Source organism: Balaenoptera borealis (assembly GCF_965194805.1).
Source record: "Balaenoptera borealis genome assembly, chromosome: 2".
In the NCBI taxonomy this organism is placed as follows: domain Eukaryota; kingdom Metazoa; phylum Chordata; class Mammalia; order Artiodactyla; family Balaenopteridae; genus Balaenoptera; species Balaenoptera borealis.
The window spans coordinates 83,490,524-83,514,213 of record NC_138867.1 but is presented as its reverse complement, the minus strand read 5'-3'; the positions used below and the strand labels follow the sequence as shown (position 1 = coordinate 83,514,213).

Below are 23,690 nucleotides of genomic sequence, written 5' to 3'. Positions count from 1 at the left end.
AAGAAATGAGTTTTCAAGCCATGAAAAAATACGGAGGAATCTTTAAAGCATATTACTAAGTAAAAGAAGCCAATATGAAAGGGCTACATACTTTATCATTCCAACTATATGTCTTCTAGAAAAGGCAAACCTATAGATACAGTAAAAAGATCAGTGGTTGCCTGGAACTGGCTGGGGAGGGGGGCATGAATAGCCAGAGCACAGTGGATTTTTAGGGCAGTGAAATTGCTCTGTATGATATTATAATGGTGGATATTATACCATCATTATATTGGTGGATATCATTGTACATTTGTCAAAGCCCATAGAATATACAATTCCAAGAGTGAACCCTATTGTAAACTACGGACTGTGGGTGACAATGATGCCACTTTCACTGTACTTTCACTGACTTTGACAAACGTCAGCTCCATGTTAGGCCCACAGTCCTACACATCCCCCGTTCCTCAGGGCTAAACTTTTGTATACTCACAAGGAATGCACCCAAGCCAGATGAGTTCCCTGTCAACTTTTACCCTTGCCTTCACCAGACATGAAAACTGGAAGAATGCCTTTTGCTAATGCAGTTGGTTCGTGGTCATGAGACCTCGAGGGGAAGGAAAAACCCCTGGTTCCAGTTCCATTTCGTGTGAATGTGCTTCTCACTTGGTAGTCAGATTCTATTTTTAGCTTTGGCCCCGTTAAATCCCCCTGTACCCCTTTTGGTGGTGCTGAACGCGGCTACAAGTGTCTCTGGATCATCTGTGTGTGGGATCGTTCCTGCCTGTATGTAAGTTACCCACAATAAACTTCATAGTTGCACTTTATGGAGTTGCCTGCTTTGTTTTTTGATCTCAAAGTTCCTTTTCAGTTCTGAGGATATTATTCCATATCTCCACCTCCCAACTGGTTAAGTGTGTAACTTGCTACTCAATATCACTGTAAACCTAAAACTGCTCTAAAAAATAGCCTATTAAAAAATGTCATGGGCTATTAAAAACCCCACTTTGAGATTGCAAGTGTCTATTCATTTCTTCCCAGTTGAAGTTGAGGGCACAGTCAGCAATTAAAACATGATTTACATTAAGTTAAAGGATAAAGTAGCATTTTAAAACCATCTGCCATTACTTGCATTATTTATTCAAAGGGTACTACTGTGTAATTGCAGATTTGTGCTGAATAAAGACAAATGTGTTCTCTTTATTGAAGAACTTACAGTCCAAAGGTAGAATGGAAATTTAGGAACAACTTTAATTTTTCAGGTCATCAAAACAGGCATTCTAATGGAGGGAGGTAAGTCCAAAGACACTTCTGTGGATAAGACTTTTTACCCAACATATATATTTATGGTTCTTGTACCTAATAGCATATTGAACCAGACTGTCCTCAGTTTGGCCATAGTGTTGGTCTATATGTATTTTTAAACTTGGCAAATTGATATGGATGCATATTTTATGAATCTAATAATATCAAATAAATGACATTAAATTACACTCTCAAAACTTAATTGTTCAACTCTATGACATAAATCACAGCAAGATCCTTTTTGACCCACATTCTAGAGAAATGGAAATAAAAACAAAAATAAACAAATGGGTGGGACCTAATGAAACTTAAAAGCTTTTGCACAGCAAAGGAAACTATAAACAAGACGAAAAGACAACCCTCAGAATGGGAGAAAATATTTGCAAATGAAGCAACTGACAAAGGACTAATCTCCAAAATATACAAGCAGCTCATGCAGCTCAATATTAAAAAATCAAACAACCCAATCCAAAAATGGGCAGAAGACCTAAATAGACATTTCTCCAAAGAAGACGTACAGATTGCCAACAGACACATGAAAGAATGTTCAACATCATTAATCATTAGAGAAATGCAAATCAAAACTACAATGAGGTGTCACCTCACACCTGCCAGAATGGCCATCATCAAAAAATCTACAAACAATAAATGCTGGAGAGGGTGTGGAGAAAAGGAACCCTCTTGCACTGTTGGTGGGGATGTAAATTGATACAGCCACTATGGAGAACAGTATGGAGGTTCCTTAGAAAACTAAAAATAGAACTACCATATGACCCAGCAATCCCACTACTGGGCATATACCCTGAGAAAACCATAATTCAAAAAGAAGCATGTACCACAATGTTCATTGCAACTCTGTTTACAATAGCCAGGACATGGAAGCAACCTAAATGTCCATTGACAGATGAATGGATAAAGAAGATGTGGCACATATATACAATGGAATATTACTCAGCCATAAAAAGAAACGAAACTGAGTCATTTGCAGTGAGGTGGATGGACCTCGAGACTGTCATACAGAGTGAAGTAAGTCAGAAAGAGAAAAACAAATACCGTATGCTAACACATATATATGGAATCTTAAAAAAAAAAAAAGGTTCTGAAGAACATAGGGGCAGGACAGGAATACACAGACGTAGAGAATGGACTTAAGGACATGGGGAGGGGGAAGGGTAAGCTGGAACGAAGAGAGAGTGGCATGGACATATATACACTACCAAATGTAAAATAGATAGCTAGTGGGAAGCAGCTGCATGGCACAGGGAGATCAGCTCGGTACTTTGTGTCCACCTAGAGGGGTGGGATAGGGAGGGTGGGAGCGAGACGCAAGAGGGAGGAGAGGTGGGGATAAATGTATATGTATAGCTGATTCACTTTGTTATAAAGCAGAAACTAACACACCATTGTAAAACAATTATATTCCAATAAAGATGTTTAATAAAACCCTTAATTGTTCAAATATGGGAAGGGGAATCTCTTGAGTTCCACTGAACCATTATCATTCAGAAGTGTTCACCTCTGTGTATCAATAAAATGTGCTATGCTTAACAAATTCAGAAGCAGCAGCATTATACAACTGGAGAGTTCTTTTTTTTTTTTTCCTAGGCATTTAAATCTGTCATGTATTCCTATAACTAGTTCTTGGTTTGCTTTAGTTTTGCTGTTGGTGGATTTGTTTTGTTTTGTTTGGCCCATGTGAACCGTTTCGCCAAACTTAAAGCTTAATACATGAATTAAACCCACCTTGCTCTTGAAGATTTTCATGTTGCAACTTTCCCATTAGAGAAGACAATTTGACATTGTGGAGCTTTAGATTATTATGATCACACTGAAGACTTATGTCCACTACTTTCCTTTCCCATTTCCTGTTCCAACAGTACTGATCTACCCCAAAACTCCTGCATTGTATTCCTCTCTGTGCATACATCCTCTTTCCTGTGCATGCAGTGTTCTACCCTCCCTCTGCCTGGCTTACCCCTTAGTTTTGCAAACCCCAGTTTATGTGTGCCCTTTCCTAGGAAACTCACCTTCCTTGCTCCCAAAGACTTAAACACTCTATCTGCTTCCATCCAGTAGCTTACCCAGATACACGATAGGTACTTCAAATGCTGCTTAGTTCATGGTGCCATATTGCAACTTATTTTTATTTATTTATTTTTCACAATCTGTCCCCCTCTGAGTGAGTGATCTTTCTGTCTGGTTAGATGCTGTATTTTATTCATCTCTATGTTCCCATGCCCTCATGTATTGTCTGGCCCATAGTAATTGCTTAAGAAATGTTGGATGAATTTAATTAAGTGATACATATTACTCCATCAGCAGCAGCAGGTAATGTTTTATTTGAAATCCAGAATATATTTGTTTACTGCTTAAAAATCAAAAGTTAACCTAGAGAAGTTAGCATCCTAACCATGCATTGCCCACCCTCTCTGCACCCCAGTACCCTTTTCACTTAAATAAGAAGCTGTTTTATTCTTGCAGTTTCTGCTAATTGAGAAGGCAGTGTGATCGAGCTGCATTAATGCAAGTGGGATTTGCCTAGACATCACTAAACTCGAAACGCTCCCGGTAGGCCACTTGTAGTGTCAATAAAGGTTCATAATTACTTGCTCCTTTGAGTATTTTAGACCCAACCTCCTATTCGCTCTGCTGTGAGCAGAGACCTGAGAGGTTCTTAACTTTCTACATCTTAGGGGAAGAATGGCAAACATTGCCAGGGCTCTCGGGTTTTCAAGCAAAGGTGTTGGCTGTTATCCTTGTTATTTTAAGCTGTCAAGGGACTGGAAATCGGAATAGCCACTCTTGCGCCCCTCCAGCAGAGGACTGGTGGTGAACTTCACCGTTTCTGGGTTTAGGAAGGTGTAAACCCCAGGGGCCAAGAGTGGATGACAGCTGGAGACACCCCTCAACCTGAAAGAACAAGAAATTGAATTGAGAGGCTCTGGGGGAAGGGGTGGAGGCGGAGGGCTTGGGACCCGCTCAAATAGATGGGGGAAATCCTGGCTTCCAGGCACTATGTCACCCGAGGAGTGGCTCCCGACCCACCTCCACCACCCCTCAGTAAAAGCCAAGCCAAGGCATGGTACAACCTGAGTTGCAAGCTTCTCTCTGGGTGAGGGCAGAGATCCAAGACTTGGAGAAGGACTCTGAAGACTAGAACCTAGGACGGGAAAAGTGCCCCTGCCACACAATACAATAGAACTAAAAAACAAAACAGAAAACAAAGAGTAGAGGGGAGGAGAGGGTGAAAATCAGGCTAAATGCACATTACTAAGACTTTCAGAGAAAAGCTTGCTCTTCCTTTTTTTTTCCTTCTTTTCTTCCTTCCTCCCTCTCTTCCTTCATTTCTTTTCTCCTTCCTTCCTTCGTGTGTGTGTGTGTGTGTGTGTGTATAGGTGTACTTGCGTTTGAAAAGGAGGTCCTACTTTTCTCAGAATCCTGTCTCTCAGCAGGGAAGTTCAAGTGGGATTGGAGTTTCCTTGACTCCTGCGTGAGGAGTTTCCAAATGGCAATGAACGAGTCACATAAATATCCATGAAGTTCCTAATGACACCTGTGTCATCACTTGTTTCCTGCAGAATCCTGAGTCGGGGTCGTCATCCACCACCCACGCTGAGTGGGCGATCGGCTGATCTGCTCGCGTGTGTATTTGTACTTTCCGGATTGAGCGGTGCACGGAATATAAAAGGTCCTCCAACTCCTTCCCCCTCCCTCCCCCATTCACTCCACTTAAGAGGGCGTGCGTTTGTGTGTGCGCGCGCGCGCGTGTGTGTATATTTAGCAAAGACGCTTGGGAGAAGGTACCCCTCTTGCTACCCACCACCAGCTCTATCCGACAGAGCAGGCGTCTCCGATCTGTCCCCAGCTGAGGTGTCCTCTCCACGCTGATGCGGACTATCTCGGTGCTTCCTTGTCCACAGAGCTAACGCTTTGGTGTCCCGCGAGGGCGACCTGACGTCCTAGTGCGCTGCTCTCTTCCCACGGTGTGCGAGCACTGGTGCGTGCGTGTGTGTGTACACGACTGTGAGCTTGTGAGCTTCCTCTCTCTGCACAGTTCAGGCAAGGCCGGCGACGTTACTCTCCAAGCAGCCGCCAGCGACGAAAGGCAACAGCAGCCTCCGCCCCTGAGTCCCGTGATTGGCTGGTTTTGTTCATCATTTCCATGCTAGGAAAAGGGAAGGGCCAGTGACGCCCCCGAACCCGGCTGCAGAAGCGGCCGCCACCTCCAATGTACAAGGTGTCTCTTCGGAAAAAAACCTGAGCCCCAGGGAGGCGGCGAGGAGCGACCGGGTTAGGGCTGGCGGGAACCGCGAGAGAGTGCGCTGGGCAGCGCTCGAGGACCAGTGGGAGCTTGGCCGCAGAGGACCCTCGAGACCTGCTTCTGAGATCCCAGCTCCACGCTCTCCTCCCATTTTACAGATCCACCCCCCCACTCCCCGCGACTACATCTCCCCAAAACGGAGCCTTTATATGAAGAGAAGGTGAGGGAGCTGGGGCAACCACGACTTTCCCGGGCACCCAAGATGCGCTCCATTAGGAAGAGGTGGACGATCTGCACGATAAGTCTGCTCCTGATCTTTTATAAAACAAAAGAAATAGCAAGAACTGAGGAGCACCAGGAGACGCAACTCATCGGGTAAATGCAAAGCTTCATTTTAGGATATGATAAAAAGTCAAGCCATAAATGAAATGTGAATATAGACGACAGGGTGAGGGTTGGGGTAGTATTTGTGTTGGTGTCAGCTTGTGAGTGTTTAGTCTCGTGAATTAAATAACAAAGGCTGTTGCTGAGGTGTCTGTGATTCTCTACAGCGGGTTCTCAGTACGAGTTCAACTTGCCCTGTGCGGTGATAGTGACAGTTGTGTTGGTGCTGGGGCTCGCACGCCAAAGAAGTCACTGCAGAAGTGTCAACAAAGAATGGGTGCCCTTGTCCTTTTAGTCCCAGGGCAGAACTCAATCTAGATATCTTTATTCACCATCTGGTTGCCCTTCCTTCTTTCTCTGCCCTATCACTCTAGGGAGGTACTAGAGAAAGCTGGCTTCCTGAAAGGCTGAAGTTAAAGCTCAGAAAGCAGGAAATGTGTCTCCTCTGTTTCTTTACAATTCTTTGGCGTCGGGTAGATTCTGTGTATCATAATTTGAGTAGAAACTCCAGGTCAGCCAACGATACTTCCTTATTTGCTGTCTGTGGGTAAAACCCATGGGCGTCATGGTTACGGTTTTGGAAACTGGGTGCTGTAGCTTCACACAGACTATATATTTCTGCTCTTTAGTTTGTCTAGATGAGTTCAGAATCTTCCTCCACCGCAGTAAGTTCTCTAAATATCACACTTCCTTCCTCCCTCCCCCCTGGCCTCCGTGTCTTTGAAGTTTACCCAGGGGGTGGTGGCAACTTTGTGTTGCTTACATAGCTTGGAAGCGTTTTCTGAGGATGTGAACCTGGTTGTCAACTCTGTTCAAAGTCCTGTTTCGGAAATCCTGCCTCATCCGGAGGCGTCTGCTATCGCTATCGGAAACTCCACACTGGCAGAGATGCCAGCCTGGTTTTTATTTTCCCTAAGATTTATGAAAACCAAGATAGAACCCTTGCCGTTGGGGCGGGCGGGGTCGGGGGTGGGCGGTGGACGGGACTGCTAAAACGTGTGCGCGCATGCACACACACACAAACTTAATGCACTCCGTTACTTAATATTCCTGCTCCTCCCTAAGTAATGAGAATTTAAGTGAGCAAGACGCCGGCTTATCTTTACAGAAGAAATTGTTATTTTATAGAAAATTAACATAGAAGTCCAGTCGAAAGGGACTGGAAGAGAATGAAAAAGCTAATAAGGGATGGGCTGGCTGATTGTTATGCATCAACAAATCTCTAAATGGTCTATGTTGGGGGGGAAAAACGCCGAACTGTATGAGGTCGTTAACACAGGGAGTGGGTGGGTTGAAAATTCAGCCTAGCTCGATTGTCAGAAAGGGCGGGGGTGTGGGCACCCCCGGTAGACCTGTGCTTCCCAGGCAGACAAAGGGGTCTTCAGGAAGGTGGTGAACCGGCGCGTGGGGGAGAGGCGGAGGCTGGGGCGTGGGGGTCGAGGCTCTTTGTTCCCTTCCCGGCTGGTGGGCTCCGAAGATATGCCTGAGCCCAGACAAAGCGGCCGAGCCTCGCCAGGACTCTGAGGTTCGGGCTCTTGGCTGGCAACCCTGGAGAGCGAGAGTGGGAGGGACGAGTGAGGCGAGAGGAGGCGCCACACGCCACCCCGGCGCCCTCTCCGGGCCTCCCTTAGCCGCCGGCAGGAAGGAGGAGCACATCCCGAGTCCTCCGGGTCAAATAACCGACCTGGGATGCTCCTCATTTCCCGGGCGACGTTCCTCCCGTGGCCTTTCCCGGACGCCGCCGGCCGGTGGGCGCTGCCCAGGGCGCCGAGGAGGAGTAGGAGGCGGGCGCAGGCAGGGGCGCGGCGGTCGGGCCAGCTGGGGGTGAGGGGATTCTCTTGCACCTTTCTCGGGCTGAGCCTGCTTTCCCTGCTCCTTCCGAGATTGCGCGGGGCGGGCGCGTGTTCATCAAACAGAAGCAGAAGTGCGCGGCACAGCAACTGCGGCTCCGCGAGAGCTGGCCGCGAGGGTGGAAGAATGAGTGAGGAGACGCGGAAGCCTTTACTGCAGGAATCAGGCCCCCTTTAAAAATAAAAAAAAAAAAAGTGATAATAATAACTGCTGCTCAGTCGGCAACCGGGCTCCTCCTTCCTAATTAAATCCCGCAATCACGGCCGTGCAGGGCGAGGCGGCGCGCGTCTCCCGGTGCCCCGCAGCGTCGGGGCTGCCGCCGGCAGCTCTTCCCTGAGCCCTTGGGGTTGGGGCTGGCGGGGGCAACGTGAGGACAGCTAGTTCCCCCTGAGCGCTGTTTCGCTTTTCCCTCACATGAAACGTTCAGAGGAAACGCTTGTGATACCAATTTATAATTGCGTTTCAACTCCAGAATAGTGCTTCTGGTGGGGGAGTTGACTCATCAAACGGCCTTCTTCTCCTTGACTCTTTCTACCCAAGCCACGTGGAGGCACTCGTTTTGAGATGAGTAAACTAGAGTGGCGGTTTGGCCCCAGAACCCAGGCCAGTAATCAGCAGTGAGGTAAACGGCAGTCCCTGACCTTTTGGGGGACACTGCGTGCCTTGCGAGTGGGCAGCGGATTCAATTAAGGACAGTTCCACAGTCCTTGTATCTTGTAACATCCTCCTAGATTCATGTTTAGCTTCCCTGCTACCATTTTGCAATAGCAGCAGTTTCTTTATCTATTCGACCTGCCTCCGTTTTAACACTGGAGGTCCCATCTAGAGTCAGTGTTAACATGGTTTTTGTACGCAATGTAGAGCAGTCATTCCACAGAGGAGGAAAAAGAACAGCAGCCCAGCTTTCCTACCAACCATCCACCTTCTCGCATCTCCAGAGGAGTACTAGCAGCATGTTTGTAATAAGGAATTATTGGAGAACAGGTCAAGTAATAATTGGACATTTAAAACTGTTTCCTTCGAAGCTAACATATCAATTGCCTGGTCTGTTGACTAGTAAAGTTTAACTGAAAGGGCATGAGGGATATGAAGTGGTCTATTCTTAATGTTTTTTTTCTTAATGGGAAAAATGGCACTTGCCTCACAACTGGCCTGTAATTTTACTGGCTCTGTGTGCTCTTTGGTGTAATTAGAAATATGTTAACTAAGGGCCCTACAGATAAAAATATGTGGGTATACTCATTTAATGAAATAATGTATTTGAAAGTGTAACAAACTTTAATACCAAATAGACATTTGCTTTGATTATTATTCCTTAAAACTTGCTACATACTCTTTTCCTGGGTGACTTTAAATGACACTTTAACTTACTTTTCTTACTATCTACAGATTTCCTTTTTAATTTGACTGTGTACTTTAGGTTGTCTCACTAGATGATCAGCAGTATTAGTTCTGAAACTTATGATAGAAGTGACAGTGGAGATAAGCATTCATACTTAGAGTATTATCACTGTTAGCAATGTTAGTTCCAGTTTGTTCTAGGGTGGAACACACTCTTGTAACTCAGGAAACCAGAATCCGCATGTTACTTCATATGTTATATTTGGAATTCTACTAAAAGCCATAGGCTGTAAGTTAAGGTAGTACATCTCATCTTTATTTTTAGTTGTTTGGCACTTAGGGAATGAAAACACAAAATTGCCTGCTGTTTGTGTTCAGGCTTAATTTGATGCAAGTTCTTTTCATTTAAATGACTTAAATTTTTATATTAAAGAGAAAATTTAACCTAAGGGAACACATTCATTCCAAAGCCAAGTCAAGAAGAGCTTCCAGTGGGGTTCATTGCAGGGCTTTTGGGGACCTAATTTCATGAACCAAAATTAATCATGTGTGTTATGTACTGCAGAATTAATAGAATAAATTGTAGTGATGCCTGAAAACTCATATTTCAAAGAAAAATATTTGTAAAGACTAGTAATATAACTGCTGATTAGCTTCTGTCACTGGTATCGCATAGATGACCATCTAACTGGGTTTTTCTTAGCTCGATATAAGCAGGGATACTTTATAATATATATTGCTTTATTTCTTTTATATGTTGTGTAATTATCCCTTTAGAAGTACGTATTGAATCTTCCTGTATACAGCCCCATCCGAGAAATGTTTTCAGTGCAGCTGTTTAGCACTCGTGTCTGATCTGGGATGAGAAACTAGTAGGGGGTGGCAACATCCTTCATGCCTTGCATTCACAGGAAGGAAAAGCCTATTCCAGACCGAGTACTACCAAGGTCACAGGCAGAAAAACCCCTTGGGACTCATTTAGCCTTATACAAAGAAATTTGCTCCAGAGCCTCAGGTCGCTGGCAGCCTGGCCTTCTCACACATGAATTCCATTGACTTCAAGAAGTGTGACTAGTTGTAGCTATTTTCATTCAAAATTCTTTCCAGTGGTAAAAGTCTGAAATTTGACTTATCACCAGTTCAATGAAAACAATTCAAAGAGCAGAGTAATGTGGTAGCATTTCATTAATATAAAACTGATTTACACTTTTAAAGCACTTTTTTTAAATCTTAGAGGTTCTGAAAAGGCGCCATACAATATCATAGCAATCATTCTGCCTTATAAAAATGTATCTTTATCTACCCGTCAGTAAAGCAATCTCCCACAGATATTTAAAATGCCAGCTTACTTCTATAAAAGTTTATTGGTGGTGAAAATAATTATTTTAATTGTAGCAATCTGTGGTTAGAAAAAGATGATATTGACAGGACAGTTAGTTATTAACAAGATGAAGATGGGGAAGGTCCCTACCCCTAGAAATGGTGCGAGTTTGTGTCCCTACTCTTGAAGGCGTATCTCCAAAAGTGTGAAGATTAACTCTGTGTATATCCACATTTTCATTCATATGTAATAGTTATTATCATTAGACGTGTAATATAAAAATTGACTGGGGGCTACTGAGTAGTAATTGCACCCTATGTTTCCTTGCATCCTAAATGACCTCTATAAAATGACTATTATTAGCCATGCATAGGCATGCAAGTGTATCATTTTCATCAGTAGGACAGTTTAAAATATTAATTTTTATAGAGTTCTAAATTTCACAGGGAGTAGTTGCATTTGATGCTTTGAGTTGCTTCAAATTGGAACTTCATGTTTAAAAAAGAATGCAAACCAAAATACCAAACTATCAGCCTCCAATTACAGAATTCATCTAGCAGCTGTTGCACAGGCAATGTTTCCATTGATAGTAGGGGAGGATTGCCTACATAATAAACACAGATTTAGACTTAGTGACTGAGCAAATAGTCATGTTACTTTTTAACTATGTTTTTGAGATTCTAAAAAATTGAGGTGACATGTAATGAAATACAGATATTGAAAGGGCTATGCCATAGAGAGGTGGCTTTTTTATTCTCTGAATCCGGGTTTACATGTATAAAGTACCAAGGAGTAGTCTACTGAACAATGAAGAGGTTCGTCTATAAAGGTCCTAATGGTATAAATGCGATCATAGGTGTCTGTCACCTACCGCCAACACCCCTGCTAGTAGCATGCAGCATGATATACTTGCCTGTTGCTATTAACTGGTGGCGATAGCATAGTTAATTATTTGATAAAACAGAAAATACCAGTAATAATGGCTACTGAATGAGTTTTCCCCCCATGGCAATCTCTATCTCCCCACCACCAACTATCAGGGAAGCATCTCATTGTTGAGATGTTTTGAGACCGATGTAATTTTAGAATTAGCACTTCAATTGTGTTTTATAAATTACTTTCACGTGCAGAGCTCCACTTCTCACAAAGTCAAAGCATATTAGATAATGTTTTTGCAATTTTCAAGGTAAGGTAAAGTCACGGTGGCTTTACCACCGTGAAAGAGAATATTGTCAAAGGACATACGGGCTAGCAAGTGATAGAATCACAAACATGCCCAGATCACCTGATATTCAAAGTCTTCTTACTCCAAAACAAAAGCTCTTTCCATTATGTCTGTATGTCTTCTGTGACAATCTTAGGAGTCACAGTTACACAGATGTAGGAGAATTGGCCAAACATCCTGTCTCTATTGTTAAACACAGCAGGGGAGGGAGGGGCTAAAGGGGAACAGAACTTTGATGAGAATTTTTTTCCTTAAACACTGCAAAGGTCTTTTCTTTATATAAAAAGTTTTATTTCAAAAATAATAAGTAAAATAATAAGTGTAAATGATTCTCCTGATAAAGTCATATTCACCTAATCTTTATAATACCTTTCATCATGCTTATACCTCTTCTTCCAACAGGTAGAAAAAGTTGTATCTACAAGTTGTCACCAGTAATCTAAATCAAATTATGTATTATGCTGTTTATACAAAATGCTTCTTACTTTCACAAAGCTGGCATTGTGATTTGTTTCAGAGATGGTGAGCTGTGTTTGAGTCGATCACTTGTCAATAGTTCAGATAAAATCATTCGAAAGGCTGGCTCTTCAGTCTTCCAGCATTCTGTAGAAGGTTGGAAAATCAATTCCTCTTTGGTCCTAGAGATAAGGTGAGTTTCTTTAATAAGGCATAATAAATTTCATATCATGTTCTAGAATACATTGGGTTTGGCAAACTTATATTGAATGCTTGATTTATAGTTTAAGTATGAATACTTCAGTAAGAGTGAACAGGCTCTTAATGTTTCTCACTGAAGGATGTGAAACTATAAAACAGAAATCATTATACAGCCAGAAATATAAGGATGAATATGTGAGTTTTTAATATACTGTCTTTATACTAATGAAATAAAATGTTCGACAGAATCCTAATGTTTAACACACTTTTCTTTATTACTCAGGATGGACGTATATTTTGAGAATTATCTTTAACTTCTCTAAAGTCTTTATACTGATCTTGTGTTTTCTCACACTGGATATAAGCAGAACCTATTCAACTGCCATTTAGCCAACAATTATAAATAAATTTGACTTATTCTATGAAGGGGTATTTCTATGTGTGCTCCTGTAATAAAAGTCTCAATAATTACACCCTAAATAGGTAACAATTAGCAAATAAGGCTTCTAGAGTACAGGTTTATTCTCTGTAAGATTCTGGTATTTTCACTTAGATAAGCTCTTGAAATCAAACTCAGTGCCTACATATATCCATTACATCTTGTTTTCTTCAATTATAATTCTCTAATAAGAAAGTTAGGGCCAGACCTTCCTAATTATGGAGGAAGCAAGCAGATCATTTTCTCTACCGTTAAGTTGCTGTATTGGTTGGTATGTTTAAATCAGCATTTCAGTAAATCAGAACTCTTTAAAAAAGTTCAAGAGAACAGCCGTCCTTTACATAAAAAAATCATTGTATTTTTCTAGTATTGGCAAAATGCTAATTACTCCATGATTGGATATGAACACACAGATTTTGTAAGAGTAGGTTAGTGGTTAAGAGGGTAAGCTGCTGATCTGCTGGGGTTTCTACCTCCTCACTTCTTGGATCACATGTACATGTAATGTAGATTATAAGCCCCTTTAAGGAAGAGTCTACTACCTTCATCTTTAGAGTATGCATCGCAATTCACAGAATGCGTTGCAGCAAAGGCACTCACTACATGTTGAAATATAGTTGAAAGAAGGTTTGGAAATTAAAAAGAAATGGGTGCCATGGAAATGCAGGAATGGTGAGACTACTTTGTTTTAAAGCTTTCAAAGTGACTGGAATGGAGACAGGAATCAAACCATGGCAATGTCAAGTGGTGTATGTCTGGCTATTTTTAGTTTAGGGTGAACTTTGTGTATTTGTAGGCAGAGTGCAAGAACAGTGAGATGAGTAGCATGTGATGTAGTGCAGCTCTGACAGAGTTTATAAATTGGTGTCTTCTGTGTAGAATATGTTCAGCAAGCAATATTTATTTCAACTGGGTAAAAAGAAACTTAAAGTAGTACTAAAAAATTAGCAGATTCCTTATAAAAGTACAGATTTTCATATACCCTTAAGAAATTTTAAAATGTGACAACTCTGGACCTGTGTTCCTCCTGAGAACTCTTTGGCTGAAGCCAACACTAACCACGAGCTCTCCAGTTTGACAGTTTTACACCTGGAGCTCCCTTTTCTCATGATACCTACCTGGTGTCTTCCTCACTAACTCATACTCCTATACCCACATTTGAATTTAGAAACCCTGTAAGAGATGAGATAATTATGAGGAAAAGGCTACAGGATATGGAGCTAGATGGGGCCATAAATACAGTGTGGTTGAGTTTAGCACAGAGTAAGGATTTATGTTTCTTAGAAGTAGATTGGAAAGAGAGAAATATGGGGGATTAAAAAAGAAAATATTTGATCTCTGAGGATGCCTAGAAAGAGAACTTTCAAGTTTGAATGATTTGGCAAGAAAGGTGTCAATTATGTAAGGCTCTGTAGATCAGGTAAAGGAAAGTAATGGAAGAAAGTAAAGTAAAATAAGAAATTGTAACAGTTTAATATATCTAGCCATGCTAAATGATATATCAGATAAAGTCTAATAAATAAATTAAATACATAATTAACAATAGTTTAATCAATATATCTGGCCATGTCTTCCTAGTCTCTATGAAAAAATGGATACTATAGATGTGCATGAGGCTATATCTATTGCTATTTTTAAGATATTCAAGCTAAGGGTATTTAACATAAATTGACCCAAGCAATTTATTATTGCAACTTTACAAATTAATGAGGGTTGCATTCATATCTTTGAGGGTGATTTATTTTCAATTATAACAGCTAATTATATGAATGAAATGTTAGTACTCTTCATATGGTTCTCCTTAACAGATAAAGAAGTAAACAATAAAACAGTGAGCAAATATTGAATAAGACATACAAAGTTGTCACTTCCTTACAAGGAAATAATAATTTGTAAAACCATTACTATACAATGTACAAACAGTTCATAAAAATTATAATTGCCTATAGCTATAGTGACTAGTAAGTATCAATCAATTTGACACCTATAATAAAACATTTAGAATATAAAAATACCTGATTATTGGCTTAGCTTTCTTTTTAAGTCATACTTGAAACTAATCTTAAAGTATTTTGGTTATTTTCCTTTGTTTTTTCCCCACATCTATAGCATTTATGAAGAACCACATTATTTTGTGTCTATCAGTGGGTGTGGGCATATTTTACAAGTGTTTTCAAAATTCTACTTTGAAGCTTTTGATTAAGACGTTACAACTAATCATTTTTGATCTTACATGATTGAACTATGCTTACAAATCTTTCTCATTTTAAAAATCTCATTAAACTTAATAATGCACTTGTGATATTCCTAATAAATTATTTATCTATTTGCATTAAAATGTGAAACAGTCACTGAAGATAAATTGTTTTTCCCTACATTTGTAGACATGATTTTCTTTCTTATTACTGGTTCTTCCAGCCCTATATGCACTCTGCCACTTTCATAAGCACATCAAGAATTGATTCATATATATTCATCAAACAACTGTACCTCTGGGGAGTTGTCTGAGAGAGACGGTTTCATGTGTTAGTTCATTGTACTTTGAAAATTCATCAAGATTTAGGGAAGTTCATGCATTCCACAGCTAACTTCACAATTAAACTAATTAGCTTGGTTAAAGGCTTGATTTTATTGGTAGTAGTTCTTTATTATTGTAAGCTAAGAAATGATACATTTAAGATGTATCAGATATTGTGAGTATATCTGTGAACATTGTGCTGAGAAATTATCTAGTCATGTTCAACACTTGTGACTTGACTTCTTTTTATCTTCGGGTTGTTTCTTTCTTTCCCCTTCATTTTTCATATGTTGGATAGAAACCTAAAGAATTACGTACAGTACCAGATATGGATGTATAGAAATGTATGAGCTCAGCTACTCATCAGGACCAGAATAAGCACATCATAATTAGTCAGCAAAAATATTTTCAACCCTTAGTGTCATCATATATCGAAGTTCTTAACCAGATAAGGTTTGCAGGTTGCCTAAACATAATTGCAAATTTATATGTGCTTCACCTGTCAAAAAGAATTTGCTGTTGCATGCATTGATTTACTTTAGAAAAAGGTCCACATACAATTCAATAGCGCACGTCGTGGGTCACACAGCTTGTTAGTCCCAGAGTCAAGCTTCAAAGCCAGGCCTGACTGTGGAGCCAGAGCTCTTATTATGAGATAAATCTTTTGAAAGACTATTGTTTAATACTAAAAATGCATACTATTAAAATGCATCTTTATGAAGTACAGAGAAGTTGAGTTTTTTGCTCTAAAATAATAAAATATAAGATAGTATTCATCCAATATTACCAAATGCTGGGCCAAATATCAAATGTCTATCTGAGGTGTAAATTAAACTAAAAAGTGCTTTTCTTCAAGCTTTTTTGAGACAATTTTGCCTTTTCATTTGGTTGTGTTCAGGGTTTTTCTTTTAATACTAACTAGAATATTTTTCCTATAACAGCTAAGACCCTTAGCTCAGAAGCCCTAACAAGCTATAGGTTATGTTTTTTTCAGAGCTTCGAGGCATATTGCCTTGCAGAAATAATCTTTTGAGACAAAAAATTGTGTTCTGTCTGCTTTTTGTAGGCATAATGAAACACTTGGCATTTCTTAAACTTTTTTTTTTTTTCTTTTTAGTAAACTATGTCAGTAACAACTGAATTGATTCACTGATTTTTGTCTGGAGTCAAAAGTTTGCAAAAACTGATTCCTAATATATGTATCACTACCTAATTTGTTTCTCAACTTGTGATGCATTCCAGCTGTAAGATTTGCCTCACAATACTTGCTGATGGAGTCAACAATGTCATTTAGATTAAATTTTAGTTGCCACAGCACATGTGCTTGTTGTTGACAGGAAACCTACAGAGAAGAAAGAGTGGCACCTGGTGATAGGTTAGCTATATGTAACATTTCACAAGTGAAAACAATGTTTAGAAAATTAATTCCCCAGGACTCTGCAGCTGCTATTTCAAGTGGTGGGTGATGTTGAAAGGGAAGTTCTACTTGAAATTTCAGCTGAAAAGTTTCTGTATAGAATCTATTCCTGTCAGTTTCACAGTCTAAACCAGTCTTTCAGTTTAAGCCAGCATTGCCTAACAAAAAATAATCTTTATGACTAATTTTTTAGTCTTACCAAAAGTGAAGCATATTTCCTGATTTCTGTCAGTTATCTTTATCGTTAAAACAGTTGCTGAACTTAGGTGTTTGCTTTTCGAATAGGGTTTCAAAAGTTACATTATGCTTAACAGAATGACAGAGACCTGTAAGGAATCTTTTGTTGTTACTGTTCTTTTAAGTCACACACAGAAAACACAATCCTCTGCTTTAAAAATCTGGTAGTAACTCGACCACCTATTACAAAAACTTATACTGGTACAGCCTGCATATTAAACATCAGCTTTTGTTGATTCATGCTTCCTTAGAGCCCAGAAGTTAGAGTTTTCTTTCTAGCTCTCTCATTCTGAAGTAATTTTGTTTAACTTGCTGTTTTCATTCATATCAAGTACCTTTTGAGCGAAGCATATATGTTCTCCTTGGTAGTACTTAACGTGTTTTTTCAGTTCAGCATAAGTACAAGAGTTTTTCAGGCTTCCAGTGACATTTAGTTAATTACATTTAAGCACTAGTTTTCTTCTTTCTGTTTTTTTTTTAAATAGATTTACAGTCTGAACAACAGTTAGACTTAGCAAATCCATAGAACTTTTACAGTCCATTAAATCTATAATCTAAAAATACCTACAGCCTACTAGGGAGAAGAAAAAAACTAACTTTACTGTTACCAGAAAATATTAAGCATTTTATCAATATATTCACTCATAGTAATTATTTTCAGTCTTTCTTGCATCCTACACCAGGAATCTTAGCTCAGATAATTTTCCATGTATAGATCTAAGCCCTAAAATGGAAACGAAAGTTTGGTTCAATGCAGGAAAAAGAACAAACTAGAGACATTCAAGGTCCCCCCCCCTCCCTTTTCAGTTTAAAAAAGCAAATTCAACACTAACAATTGTTCTGAGTTTTCTCTAAGAAACTTACATTTTTATATTTTGATTAGTCTGTGTGAATTGGTATTTTGTATTCTGTCTTGGAAAATACTTTTACTATTTTTTACTGCTTCCATTTAAAAAATAAACTACTGTTGAGCCTGTAAGACAGCATTGGAGTAATACATGTAATAGTATCATCTGTACTTAATAATTATTTATCACATTAAGCATTATTTTCTTCCTGAACTCTTACAGTCCACTTTTTAAATATCAATTTTCCCTAAGAATGAATAAATTAAAGGTGTTCTCTTATACTCAGATTTAGAGGACATATGTTTGAAAATATTTTTGCTGCTAACTTTCTATAACACAGCAAAGGTTCTGTGATTGCAAAGTCCCTCTTGCTATCAGTTGACAAGCGTTTAAGTGTTAACTTTATGAGAAAGGGGATTTTCCTCTTTTGGATTTCCAAGCTAAAGAGTCTTCTTTGAAATCTGGACCTCTATTCACTTCATGCTTGCAAACATGCCACTACTTGTGAGTTGCATCTTCAAATACTTACAGCAACCCCTTTAAATTATGTTCAAAGGAAAATGATAACACCATCTAGTTTGGCGATCTGACCACATCCGTGCAGTCTTCATTTTAGAGTCAAGCTTGTCATTTTCACAGGAAATGAAAAAAAATTTTTTGTTGAAATACAGGTGTCAGGCATTATTTAATTTTTTCACCAAACAAGTAAGTGGTAGTTAATTTGTACAAAGTTTGATTGCTGCTCTTGGTGCTAGCTGTTAACTTTTGTGAAGAATCACATGTGCTTAACATAATGAAAGAGTTCTCAATTTTCTGCAATTCATATGCTCTATGGCTGCTGATTTCACCAGCAATTCTCTTCTTATGCAGTCTGTACTTTGTTAAGATGATTATTATAATGCCTGATAATTTCTATTTTAAAATTTCATTTGTAGGGCATTTATATAGATTTTCCTGTACAAATTTTACTCCTTTCAAACCTGATATTCCAAATATTTGAGAAAAAAATTTTTTAAATGGTCTCTTTCAGAGAGTTGATGGGTGTATTCCTTGTGTATAAAATCTGGCCAAATAAAGTATTCAGTCATCTGGTTTCCTAATTAGATCACACATTAAAGTGGGACCTATTTAAAGCAAACCAAAATAAAGAAAACAAAAGGAAAGATGAGTTAGTTATTTTACATCCCTCCTTGCTAGTCATGCTTCTGGCTTAGGAGTATGATTTGGGGAATTGCCCTTTTGATGGAGTGATAGGAAGAGATCATATTTTGTGCTTAATAATAAAATTTATAAATAGTGATGGAGCTTAAACAATAATAGCATTAGAGGAAAATATGTCTGTCCTATCATGAATGTTATAATAATGACATTGTTTTGAGCATTCTGAAAATTCAAGCTTGCAGTTAAGAGCACTTCAGTAAGTAATATCCAACTTCCAACCCAGAAGACTGCTTTCTCAGATTGCTTCTGGGTGGTATATGTTTGGTAGCTTGAGGATCAAGCAATCCCAAACTTTTGTAAGCCAGATTCATAGATTTCTTTGTCAATATAATTCCCTCAAAAACTTACTAGGCTCCTGAGCTATTTCTTTGGAGTTTGTTCCTGGTATGAATAACCCCACCTAAAGATTGCTTCTGAACACAGTTCTTTAGCCTTCGGATTCTCCCCTAATTTTTCTGACCTAACCCTCCTTTTCTTCAGTTTATTGGCAGCTACTCTTAAGACGTTTGAATCTATAGACTTAGGGGAGAAGACAATATCCTTCTTGCTGCTGGCATGGCTCTGATTTATAGTTGTACCTCTTGCTAATTGGATTATTGGAGTCATTTAGGAGGTCCCAATTACTGGACTCTCACACAGCTTAGATTATAGGCCGTTGTCAGAGATATTCTCCTCCAGTCAACTTGCAACTTGGCTATTTCATGTCTGACTTCGCCTCTTAGTTCCTTGCTAAAAGGGGTAACCAACATAAAACAACATGCTAGCACCTTTTAACCAATTATCCAAGAGCAACAAGCTTATTACATATAGGATATGACTCCCAAGTTTTTATGGACCACAGTTTTATCAGGTGCTATTCTGTATCATGCCAAGAGCCACCAGCTTTCCAGCCAGCCATATCTATTTTCTTATTTTCCGTCATCTAACTTAGCATATGCGTATATGTGTATGTAGTATCTCATATCTTTTATCAGTTTCTTTATTAGTTATGGGATAGGCTAAGCTTCCATAAAAAAGGAGACTTTAAAATACAGTGAATCAAACAAGTCAGAAGTTTATTTCTTTCTCCTATAGTGATGCCCTTGATCCACTCATATCCTGTTTAAGAAAACTAGTTCATGTGACCACACCCAGCTGCACTTGGGTTTGGAAATTTGGAAATGTTCTAGCTGAGCATCAATGTGGCCAAGTAAAACCTAGAAGATTCAAATAGGAAAAGAAAGAAGGGAAGAAAGAACACTGAGGAACAGTTAGCTATCTCTGCCCTGCAAGGTCCAATGTTCTATCTGTCCATCTTTTCCTCTAATATGGCCATCTTATTTCCTGGATTCTTGAGCTTGGAAGAAAACTTTCATATATATATATATATATATATGTGTATATATATATATATATATATACACATATACATATATATACACATATATATATATAGTGCTGTAGTTTAACTTTACTTCAAATAATTATAATATACACATGATTTCAATAAATGTTAATAATTTTATTGGAAAATTCAATCCTTTTAATAGAGTTAACTAAATTATGGTTCTAAACAATTTCAAGTTTTTCTAGATAATTAAGGCTGGCAGAATACTGTCTAGCTAAGGAAAGTCAAGTCATGGCAATAGTATTTCATTTAATAAACTTTTCTATAAATTTTGATAGGAGGCCTTTTTCACTCCACAGATAGGTGTGTATACTATACATCTATTTACAAAATCATTGAAAAACTATGTGCAAATGATGTTTCAAAAATATATTTTATTTCCTTTAGAATCTACTTAATTGGTTGGTTTAGTTACCACCTGAATATTAAAGGTTAGTGATTTACCAATTTATATCTTATCATATGTTACTTTGTAAATGATATTACCAGTCCTTGGACATGTTGTCCTTAATGGAAAACTTTGCTTGTATCTCAAATATAGGAAGAACATTCTTCGTTTCCTAGATGCAGAACGAGATGTCTCAGTGGTCAAGAGCAGTTTTAAGCCTGGTGATGTCATACACTATGTGCTGGACAGACGCCGGACACTAAATATTTCTCAGGATCTGCATAGCCTCTTACCTGAAGTTTCACCAATGAAAAATCGAAGATTTAAGACCTGTGCAGTTGTTGGAAATTCTGGCATTCTACTAGATAGTGAATGTGGAAAAGAGATTGACAGTCACAATTTTGTAATAAGGTGAGCTTTCTTTTGTTCCTAAAGATTGTAATTTCTTCAAAGACCCTTTACTTAGGACTAGAACACTGGCAGAAATGTTTAAATCTAATATTAATATTATGAATTATTGAAATCTCAAACAAATATTTATCTGTGTAGTATCCAAATTTATACTTACCCTGGAATGTAAAATTAAAATTATTATATCATTGAAAGAAAAGATGATCTCATAGCAATAAGATTCACACCAGCTTTCCTTTTTGGCCAAATGACAATTTTATTAAATATAATACACAGAAAAACTATTTTATTCACTAATAGAAATAATTATTTATTTCTATTAGTGAATGAATTAATTCACTTAATTAATTACATTCATAATCCTATTTATATTCAATAAATTATATTATTTTATTTATTCATAAAATTATGAACATTACTATGCAATGATGTAACAGATATAAGTTAATTTTACTTTTTTAATGACAACTATTTAGCGTAGTCTAAGAACATAATTTAACAAGGTTATATTTGATAGCTTGGACCAAATTGCTTTCATCACTCTTTATACATGGTACTTGTGTATGGTAGTATATTTTAGTTTTTTAGTTTTCTCACAAAATTAAACATAGCTATTTGTTTTTCATTGATGGTCAGCAGATATTTGATGAGTCATGTGTTTAGTTAGCTTGTGATTAACTGAAAAAAAGACAACAGTAGACTTAAGGTTGTAATGACAACAGATATTAATTAGCACTTTTTAATTCTCAGTATATCTAAATAGATTTTTTAGCTTGTTTTAGTTCTTCAGAAATATTTGCTGAATAAATGAAACGTATTTTGAAATATGAAATACTGCAATATAAAGATAGATACGAAAGTATGCTGATTTGCCATGTTGACAAATAACTTGAAGTCTTGAAGCTATGCTGGAATCCAGCCTTTGAAAGTATAGATCTTGAAAAATATCTTTTTGAACTATACTATTAAAAATAAATACAATTAAAAAAATAAATAAATACAATTATATATAAGTATTAATCATAAATAGGCAACAGTTTTTTATAAAAGAATAATAACCATGAAAAATCATAAGAGAATACTCTCAGGGAATACAATTCATAACAATGAATATAACTGCAAATATTTTGCCATACTATCTTTTCTCAGTTGGATGCAGGGTCAGAGATTGATTTGACATCAGTTGAGCCTTTAAAAACCTGAACTTTTAAATTGATTGAACTGAACAAAAAACCTTGTCAATATGTAGATATATAAAGAAAATTGTGTCCAAAGAGGAGACAAAAATATTTGATGAGGGAATGACAGTGGAAGTGGAAGTAATGAGCTTCAAACTTTGAAGTCTGTGTGAAGTATGGCTGTGAAGGAAGAGTAAGGCTTCTAGAATTTCTGAAGAGATTACAATCAGGGGGCAGATTAAATGAAGAGGAAAAGATTTTAGAGCACAGTAGAAATTGTTGCAAGGTGAAGAAGAGAATTTGTAAGGTTGATTAATCCTGGAGGGCTACAGGATCCGAATGTGACTGACTCCTTGTTCCTGCACCCCTTTAAGCTTTAGCATTGGGATCTACATAACCCACTAGATTCAGCCTCACCTTTAACTCTGAAATTAAGATTGCAGTGTCAGCTAACACCGCAGTCAGATCACATAATTATCTCCTCTCTTTTTTTGTGGTGAGAGCAGTTAAGATCTAGTATTCTAGCAACTTTAAAGTTGATAATACACTATTGTTGGCTATAATCATTAGGCAGTGCATTAGATCTCCAGAAGTTATCTGTTTGTTGTAAGTCACTCACTGGTGTTTGAGCATAATCGAACTTCAAGAGGTTCTTTATACTTTTCTAAGCTATGGTTATTTTAAAAACTTATTTAACAAGAGCACAATAGTGACCAATCCTGAGTCTATAATTGTTATGCTCTTACCAAGAAGTATAAAAAAATGAGGATAAGCATCTTAATGAAGGCATGAAAATTATTGCCGTAATTGTTTTTTTTTCTTTTCCTCCTATTTTTACTGATTTCCAAAATGAGAAGTTGGAACGTTCTAGATTAAAGCATGTACTAGGGAAGTGTAGCCCAGGATTGGGATTCTGATTTTCCAGGTAAACTTTGGCAGGAATACATTTTGCATTAGAAACAAATAATCCCTGGAGAAAACCCTTTTTCTTTTGTAATAATACCTAGTTTGGAAATTCATCCCTTTGAGTCTCATGGACACAAGGGACTTCAATGACATATCACTACCAGACCTCCATCCTTCCTAAAATTCTAATCTTTCTCATGGCATCTGACTCATCATCTGTGTGCCAAATATCATTTCCTTCCCCAAGAGTATATGACCTTTTGTTACTGTACATGTGTCTATTCTACTCTAGAACATCAAAGAGGACTTGTGCTTTAAACCTCAATCAAAGCCCTATTCCTTGAAATAGTTTGCCATCCATGTCAAACTGGTTAATATTGTTACAAATTGCAGTAACAATCTTTAAAAATCTTTCA

The 23,690-nt window shown here is 38.2% G+C and overlaps 1 protein-coding gene across 2 annotated transcripts in view; it reads left to right on the top strand.

The window, feature by feature from the left end:
- Positions 1-5,477: 5,477 nt before the first annotated feature.
- ST8SIA4 (ST8 alpha-N-acetyl-neuraminide alpha-2,8-sialyltransferase 4) overlaps positions 5,478-23,690 on the top strand; it is a 103,592-nt gene continuing 85,379 nt past the window's right edge. Inside the window, exons 1-3 of one of the 2 annotated variants that reach the window (XM_082378359.1) lie at positions 5,478-5,920; positions 12,185-12,316; positions 20,933-21,190. In XM_082378359.1, coding sequence (XP_082234485.1) covers positions 5,808-5,920; positions 12,185-12,316; positions 20,933-21,190 — 503 coding nt within the window. In that variant the 5' untranslated portion in view covers positions 5,478-5,807. The remainder of the gene's footprint in view (positions 5,921-12,184; positions 12,317-20,932; positions 21,191-23,690) is intronic. The other variant, XM_082378358.1, reaches the window with a different exon arrangement.